Below are 9,463 nucleotides of genomic sequence, written 5' to 3'. Positions count from 1 at the left end.
AGGTTGTGCGTGTTGTGGCTTCACAAATGCTTTGCTGCATACCTCGGTTGTAACGAGTGGTTATTTCAGTCAAAGTTGCTCTTCTATCAGCTTGAATCAGTCGGCCCATTCTCCTCTGACCTCTAGCATCAACAAGGCATTTTCGCCCACAGGACTGCCGCATACTGGATGTTTTTCCCTTTTCACACCATTCTTTGTAAACCCTAGAAATGGTTGTGCGTGAAAATCCCAGTAACTGAGCAGATTGTGAAATACTCAGACCGGCCCGTCTGGCACCAACAACCATGCCACGCTCAAAATTGCTTAAATGACCTTTCTTTCCCATTCTGACATTCAGTTTGGAGTTCAGGAGATTGTCTTGACCAGGACCACACCTCTAAATGCGTTGAAGCATCTGCCATGTGATTGGTTGATTAGATAATTGCATTAATGAGAAATTGAACAGGTGTTCCTAATAATCCTTTAGGTGAGTGTATAACATATAATAATGCAGTAATCAGCAACTTGTTTATTTTAGGCAGTTACTTTTTAGACACATTTGTTTCCTCTATATTTAAATTGCTTTGCATGTGTTCTTATTGTGGAAATAAATCTTTCTCAAAGCATTTTCAATTGTTAGTTAACATTTCTTGGTGCGAGCTATTTTTCAGAACATTTTTAACAAATGCTTTCAAAAAGTGATGGGGACAAAATCAGCCATTTCAAAATGTGGTGGGGACATGGCCCCAGCGTCCCCAGTGTAAATGACACCTATGATCTCAGGGTATTTGTATACATCAGGTCTAGACCCTACTAGTTATACAGTTCCACTTGGTGACAATGGAAAAGAAAAAGTCCCTTTTAACAGGCAGAACCCTCTAGCAGAGCCAGGCTCTGGGTGGGCGGCCATCTGCGTCAGCTCTGCGTTGGCTGCATCGGCTCAAAGCAACACATTTGACTTTTTCTACCTACAAACACATACGTGCAAAATTATTTTGAAGGGTACTATAATCAACAAAAGATTGAACAGATAGTGGCTTTAAATCAATAAGTGAAATGATCAGTTTGTAACATACCTTCTTCTATGTGTTGATACTGTTTCTAATGTAGCCTGTGGTAGTGCTGTTGTCCATGGCAGTTTAAATAGTTTTCATACTAATAATACTGTTTTATACTTGCAGACAAGGATAACCTGGCTATAGATACTACTAAGTATATTGGTAAGTTATTGAGCCCCACTCCTATCAAAAAAGGGTGATTTTTTATGCTCTGCATTTAACTTTGCATGTCTTTCAGGAGATACACCAGTCGGTTTGACTGTAACGGTGTTGACTGTTCTGCTGGGTAATGTACATTTTTTCCCCTTCACAATTAAACAAAATGTTGCAGTTGAAATACAGAATACAATAGTTTTCTTTTCTTTACAGCTGTAATTATAGGTATCTTTTTATACAAGTTTCTTCTGAAGAGAAAAGGGTGAGGTCCAACGTTTTACTCTAACTCCTTAATGCATGACTCTTCACTTGATTATGATTTGTGTCATTCTTTTTCTTTTTCTCTTTGCACTTTCTGCACTTAAAGTTACTTAGCTAATTCTGCAGCAGATCCCAATTCTTCAGTGTTTTTAGTTTTTGAACCATTTACTGATATCTAGATGTATGCGTTCCAGACTTGTGCTGAGAAATGAAGGAAGTCGACAGGAAATTCTTTTTTAATAAAACTGGCTGTGACATAGAAACCAGCATAAGCAAAAAAAATTCCCTTCAGGCCAGATTGAATCAGGATGTCTTTAATGATCAAGTTCAATAAAGTTACTGAACAGGAAACCATGCAGAAACAGGCTGGCATATTGAGACTTATGTGACAACTTTTTTGTTAAGACATTCATGTGAGCTGAATTTGACAAAATAAATGTGCAGAGACAAATGCGCTAACTGCGAAATAGCAACTTTATATTCATGTTAATGCAGCCATTGCTTGTGAAATTCACTTGTAATCCAGATAAATGAAATAGCTTAGTTTCAGCCAGGGAAGCTTCCTTACACATGAATAATTTGTTAACTATAATTATATGCAAGCTTCATATATTGCATTAAGCCAAGGTTAAAGCTTACTTTAAAATTACTTTAAAAATTATTATTCTCTGAAAGTTTCAATGACTAACACTAACATTGCAGAATGCTATGCAATAAAACATAATTTGGTGAACTAATAAAATTTTAACATTAAAATGCTAAACAATTCTGACGCAGATTCCTTTATTGATGACATTATAGCTCATATGACACCAGAGAAGACCTGAAGCCGGAGTTATTACAGTTCCAAAATCTTTAGATTGCCTACCTGACGAGGTACCTGTCAATTCCTGTCTTTTCACTGTTATCAAGAGCAACTGCCGTAAAACCGCAAAAATACCTCTTTAAAAAAATATTAAAAAATTGTTTAGTTATTCAATTTCTCAGGGAAAAAGCCAACTTTCTTTTTTTAGGTGAAATAGATATTACATATGAAGTCAAAAATGCATGAATGGTGTGAATGAAGCTCAACCTAAACAGTTTTTTCTTCACCAGCTCTGCAAATGCAACCGTGCCTATCTGTTAAAGACCACCTGTGACCCATGGAGGACGTGCCAACTAAATTAAGCAGTGTCTCTCTGAGTCGATGGGGGCGGGGGGGGGTGGGGAAGAGCACTCACTTTAATGTTATATTGCACTTCAAATGGCAGAAAGGATCTGCTGAGTAGAAGTATAATTTGAATCAAGATCCAATGATGAAAAGCACTTTTCTTTTTACTGCCACATTTTTTTAAGAATTGTAAATATTAATAACACCATATTATTATTGTTGTTGTTGTTATTATGTATGGAATAAACTGGAATAAACACTCCATGTGTTATTAAGTATTGCAGTATTTACAGATTTTTGAGAAGCCTTAAGCCCATACATTTGTGTTATTAATGTGCTGTTTTGCTGGGATAGACTCGTGAAAAAGGTGGTTCAAGGAGCATACAATGTGTTGAATTGTTGAAATGGCGACTGATAAAGATACAATCAGCTGCATTCTTTGCCTCCTGACTTTCTTTTCATCATTGTGTATTATTCTGGGCCTCTTTTTGTATGCTGGGGGGAAATAAGGGAAAACCTTCTTTCATGAGAAAAGAATCCAATAGAGTATCTACCATCAATGAACCATGTAAAAGTAACTACTGTATTAATCGTGAGGGGAAATTCTCAGGAAAGTGATCAAAATGTTTTTGGTCTTGAATGAATGGGCTCCTTGAACCAGTGGAGCAGAAAGCTGTAAAGATTTGTTAACCATTCTTTCCATATGTGGAAATGACTGATTTTATTAATGAAACCTTAATAAATCTAAGTCATTTTTTGTGCTACATTGCATTGCACGCTATATTATGTAAAAGGGGGAATAGTATAATGAAAAACATGTTGAACCACTGTTCACATTTGATAAAGTAGCAGATTTTGTTCCATAAAGGAGAAACTTAATGATTTCATTCACAGTCATGGCAACAGTGACGGACCGTGCCATTATCCTGCCAGGGGGCGTGAACCAGTACAGAGAAAAGCCCCATAAAAAAAAATGTGGTTCCACTGTTTCATTGTATCCTGGTCTGCTGTCGTCCCAGAGGCTTGCAGTGTGCCTTTTTGGGATCAAAAGAGAGGGTTACTTGTGTCTACTTCTAAATAACTTACATACTGTATGTTAGTAAATCATATCTGTCAGATGTTACAGTTTACATCCATTTATATAATTTTGAAAAAACTTGAGCTTTAGCTGGACTAAAACATTGCTTTTGATGGTCACAAACTGGATATGCACTCATCATTGCAGTTATTCATCTTAGTTGTGTGGACAGAGTGGATTACCAGAGAAGAGGGGTTTGCCCATGGTGGTATTTGTCATCAACCATCCTTCAAACCCAGCCCCTAAAAACATCACAAAACACATGAAGCATGTGCCCACAATACAGGGCAATATTTCTAAGTGCTTAGTCACCCTACAGTCATGTACACGTTAATTACAATGTACTTATAAACCAGTTAGTGTACTATTTTTATCTCATAGTATCATGAATAACAAGCTTTAGTGGTCCTCTTCTACATTTTCTACAATTTGTCAGATGTGGCCTTTCCACAGGAAGTGACCAGACAAAAAAAACAGAGTGACAAAAGGAAATATGGTGTCCTCCCAGTCAGTTACTGATAGAGGCTTCCTCCTCCATCATACCCTGCTTTTCCACTACACAAGTGAAGTATCACACACTATCACCACTATCATAAAACTTTGAAAAGCATTTACCCCCCAAACATCAGATTATCTGGAATTGTTTGGTTAATTATTATAACATTCAGGCATTTTCAAAAGTATCAAATTGTCAAATTGTTGAAAATGTTTCATAACCCTTTTCAACATTTGTCAAAATGTCTTTTATGTAATCTTTCCAAACTAAATTTGAATATAAAAATCACCAACACTGGAGTTATGAGCCTTTCATATGACAACAGCAAGAGATCACACAGCATCTGCTAGTTTTCCATTGATCTTTAATGTGTGTCAGTCCTGTTTGAATAACAGGAACATGATGATGTCTGCCCATCCTCTTTGTGGGAATCCTAATCCAGGAATTCACTTTGTACTTACAGAACAAATGTTCAAATATGATGAGAAAAGTGATGTTAAACTTTTCAAACATAACTTATCTAAAACATAAAACAAATGCTTTAAATGGTGTACAGTACACACAGAACAGAAACACTTTAATGTTGCTGGAAAACATTTTTCATACATTTATAAACAAGTGTGACCCTTCATATAAAGCATTTATAAGCCATGTATTAGTTTTGTATTATTTTTTGTGTGTTTATACATTTAATGCATAAACATGCGTCCTTTAGGTTATTCACACGTTTGTAACTCCTATGTTATGGCCTGGCTCAGGGGCCACAGCAAATACAGGAAACCACGCTTAAGTGATTGCCAGGAAAGGATGTTTATTAACAAAAGTAATTTAATTTAACAAATATAACAAATAATTTTAAAGCTTAACAAATGTGGCTGGCAAAACATAGTGCCAGGTTAACTTAAACAAAACAGAGAAGTAACAACAAGACGCTGTGGTGCTGGGGGCCAGGAAAAAGCAATCAGTCAAGCCCCGCAACAATCAGGAAAGGTTGGGATTTATGCAATCTGGAGACAGTGGCCAGCTGCCTCTGATGTGCCTGATGGCCTCAGCTCCACTCCACCAGGAAGTTCACCCTGCAACAAAACACAGACACAGAGACACACACACACAAACAACCTGGCAGAGGCCCTGGGGCCGTCACACCTACCATTAAGCATTTGTACCAGGTTTGTACACATATATACACACACATATAAATTAAATGTAGTAAATGTTTATAATGCTTCATGAGGCATGAAATAAATTCATTCTGTCATATGTAGAATTACTTTGTAAGGATATTGGTGCAAGAAGACCTGATGAGGCTGGAAGGGACCTGGAAGCATTTCTTGACAAGAATATCTCAATGTTAAATGTTAAATCTAAATGTTAAATGTTAATTTAACAATTTTCAGTTTCAAAACCTTTTTTCACACATTTGCACACCAGTTTTCAGATCACCATTTACAAGGTTTCAAACCTGGAAAACAAAGTCATACACTGGGAGAACACTGACAAATTAGAAACTTGAAACTTGTTTGCGCAACATCTTTAAAAAAAATGTTGCAGTTCTGAAGAAGGAAAACTCAAAAACAACATAATGTTTGCAGAGATTTTATTTTTCCAAGCCTGCAATCTTCAAACTTTTTTTTTGTAAGATTTTGAGTTTTCCAACACTTAGTTTCAACCTTTCAGAACTTTATTTTCAGTTTTGATACATGGCAGGATATTCGTTCCATAGAAATGCAGCACTCAGGTCTAACTAATCCTAAAAATGTAAGCCACAACAAAATAAAATCATGCAAACATGTTTTAACCTTCGATTCGACAGTGAAGCATCATATTTAATGCTTGATGCTTCTTCTATTAGATATATCTATTAGATATATGACAGGGCGTTACACAATGAAGTCTGTACGCATATCACACTCCCAGTAAACTATGTCACTTAAATAGGATAAATCATCCTGCTATGTGCTTTGTATGTGTCAGAAAGCAATTCAGTAAAATGTCTAAATGTATTCATAAACAAACAGAAGACATACTTAAATGTGCATACTACATGTAAGTTTGTTTCAAAAAATTTATTGACAGTATACATACATTTATAGATTCTTACTGAGGGTTGTCATGAAGTGTCACTTAGTTGGATAAATTTGAATCATTGCAATGTCAAAAATCAATCACTCTTGCTCAAATGAATTGCATTATAGCTGGACTTTTTGCTGATCAGTCTTCATATTGTGTCAGGGTACAAAGAGCAGGAAATCCCCCCATCAGCCCTGCATGAGACCCTCTAGTTCATCCCATTCCACCCACGTGGTCAAGCATAATTTAGGGGTGGGGGAGACTCACCACGGAATAAGTGATGCAATGAGGTTTAAAAAAAGTAATTGCACCACACACACACACACACACACACACACACTCACACTAACTCATGTATCTGTGGAATTGCAGAGTAAACCTGGCAGCCAGACTGGAGCAAATACTGTGACATGTAGCTTTGTTTATGTGGCTTTACTTACATGGTTACACATAATGTGGTAAGTCTGGTGAGTGTGTTTATTAATAGACTGGGAAAAAATAACAATATAATTGTATATAACATAACAATAACATAACAATAAAAAACTATAAAAACACATGTTGGTAAAAGATTCATTTTTCCCCCTCTTAAAAGTTGTTCTCTTGAGTAGGGCGGATAGAGATCTTTAAGCTTAAGACAAACAAGACATAAATGGTTCCCACTCAGGCCTCGACATTAGACCAGAAACAGATGTTAAGAGTGAATACCGAACCATCAGTTTGTGATCTCAGAGTAAATGTTTAGACCTACATGCTTTTAATAGAGCGGCTCTTACTTTAGCAGCCGATGAACACAAGCTGTAATATAACATTATGTGGGCCTTTATCTCACACAACCTATACTGACTGGCATATCGCTAACAATGACAGCATTGGCAAACTTTTAGTGTTGAGCCGTGGTAGGCCAACTTTCAAGAACCAAACCGCAAGTGTCAATTTAAAGCTAGCCTATGTAACTTTGCTGAACAGTGGCCACTTAAAGCTAGAGTGCAGTACTTTTACATATAAATCTTTGGCCATTACATTCAAGCCCTTGCCAAACCAGTTCACACAATGCTGATTAAGCCTATCACTGCCAGGTAAATCTCTCTGTATTATGCAGTGTACTGGCGTTGTGGTGTCTGTGGTGACATTCCCACGCTGGCATACCAGTAGTGATGCGTTTTACATCAACTAGCAATGATTGGTTTGCCAGAGCTGAAGGTGGTGGTAACTGTAGCGATTGTGTTGGCTGCAACAGTTAGGAGTATGGTGGAAAAACCTAAGAAGCACCTGAGAAAGGTTTCTGATGCTCCAGATTAAAAAAGGATATAGTTATTACATTTACTCTACCTAAAGTATAGATTATTGTCTTGGAGCTGAGGAAATGTCTCTGTATTTTCACATTCCTCACTCTGTCTGAAAGTGTTCATTGTTACGCCCATATCTAAATGATTATCTCTCATTTTTGCTTTCAAAAGTCTCATAGTATTGCTTTAAAGTAAAATACTACTTACTAAAAAATACTAAAATACCAAATAGTAAAAAATATTTTCCTATTAGTGTTTTCAACGCTTAATGTCATTTATGACCAATCTGTCATTTTAATTGCCAGCCCTTTTCCTACATCTGCTGAGGTGAAGGGAAAACTCTGGATGTAACTTTATGCAACCGAAGATATCAGTCACACTTATCACATCACAGTGATACAGACATGCAAGTCAGAGCAGGTCTGGCTGGACTGAAAATGTACGATGCTGGTGATGATGTCATCTTTAACTGAGACACTCCTTATGACTCACATTTGTTCAAAACTGAAAACACTGAATTGGTCGACAAACGGGTATGTTCTTGTTTTGCTGTGGCTATAGCAACACACTTTGCTATGAATATATCCTTACCCAATCGCTAGGATGGTTTCTTGCAGACACCAGAGATAAAAATAAGGTCATACTGGGGGTGGAGCTTTCTACCCCTTTCAAGGCTAGCCATTCAGTATTTTAAGCCTATTCAATTTAGCTTTGACTTTGCCCCCCAACACTTATCATCCTGTTTCAGAAGGTCAGCAGGTAGTGGGGAGTCATTAGAAAGCTGTGGTGGACGACACTGCTCGGCAGTAAACTGTTACTCTCTTGTAAGTGAAAATGTCAGAGAGGACTTGTGAAGCTGTAAGGAGACATTTCAGTTCCTGGAAGGTTCAACAGTGTTAAAGATGCTAAAAGTGATCTGTAATTCATAGCTCTAACAGTAGAGCAGCAAACTGCTCAGAATAGCAACTGAAACTGGGCTTGACTGGTACGGTTTACACATATGTCTATGTTTATCTTCAAATACATACTTTGTCACTCGGAGATGGTATTCTGTTATTTAGACTACCCTAATTGATATAAATGGGTTGGACAAAAAAAATGGGAACATGCAATGCAGCCTCAACAATCAGCATACAGTTGAATAAACACCTCTCTAAAACACTTTCACAAATACAGGAACATTATAGCCTTCATGAAGGTAGGATTTATTAGGCTGCATTAGGTGTTAGGCTACAAACAAACTGGCAACTCAGTGTAGATTCATAATCACATTTTCTGTTAACCTTAACAGTATGGGTTAATCATTCATGAATTTGAATTAAGAATGTCCACTCTTTTATTTAAAAAGACTGCACTGGAGGGTAACAGAGGTGACAGTTGACAATTCTCTAGTCTCCATGCAATGGAGCAAGAGAACTTCAGACGTGAATGTATTAAAAGATTTCATGCTATAATTAAATTAAACTTAAAGTGCAAAAACTCAAAATCATTGCCTGTGTGAGCTGGGTCAGAGAAGTGACAAGTTATAGTTAGAAATGATTCAACACAATCTATGATAGTTGGCATCAATCTTCAGTATCTGTTCCTTAAATCCGAACAGAAGTGACAATTAAAGAATGAAAAACATACTGAACTGTAACATTAATTATATTAACCACAAAAAAAACTATTTGTTATATTTCTACACAAATATAAAAATAACAGCATCAGGGTCAAGCCAAAAAAATTAGACTGTACAACTTTGAAGGAAAAACAGTTTTACTTTATTAATGGAAATACAGTACAGAGCTATATGACAATTCTGCACTAGGCAGATACACAACCTCTTAACTAGGATCTCTTTCTTTAACATCTTTCCCTGGAAGAAAATCACAGGACAAAATTACTGTAGCTGGAACTTGCACACAGCACGGCTGCATGATGGAA

At 36.8% G+C, this 9,463-nt stretch overlaps 1 protein-coding gene across 4 annotated transcripts in view; it reads left to right on the top strand.

Annotated features, from left to right (window-relative positions):
- im:7151449 (complement decay-accelerating factor) overlaps positions 1-3,039 on the top strand; it is a 10,783-nt gene extending 7,744 nt beyond the window's left edge. Inside the window, exons 8-12 of one of the 4 annotated variants that reach the window (XM_046029569.1) lie at positions 1,161-1,199; positions 1,276-1,323; positions 1,407-1,418; positions 2,256-2,330; positions 2,550-3,039. In XM_046029569.1, coding sequence (XP_045885525.1) covers positions 1,161-1,199; positions 1,276-1,323; positions 1,407-1,418; positions 2,256-2,281 — 125 coding nt within the window. In that variant the 3' untranslated portion in view covers positions 2,282-2,330; positions 2,550-3,039. Of the gene's footprint in view, positions 1-1,160; positions 1,200-1,275; positions 1,324-1,406; positions 1,456-2,255; positions 2,331-2,549 lie in introns of all 4 variants that reach the window. The other 3 variants (XM_046029565.1, XM_046029568.1, XM_046029567.1) reach the window with 3 other exon arrangements.
- The last annotated feature ends 6,424 nt before the right edge of the window (positions 3,040-9,463 follow it).

This window comes from Micropterus dolomieu, linkage group LG18 (assembly GCF_021292245.1).
Source record: "Micropterus dolomieu isolate WLL.071019.BEF.003 ecotype Adirondacks linkage group LG18, ASM2129224v1, whole genome shotgun sequence".
In the NCBI taxonomy this organism is placed as follows: domain Eukaryota; kingdom Metazoa; phylum Chordata; class Actinopteri; order Centrarchiformes; family Centrarchidae; genus Micropterus; species Micropterus dolomieu.
Note: the sequence above shows the minus strand (reverse complement) of the source record. Positions and strands in the feature narration are given on the sequence as shown.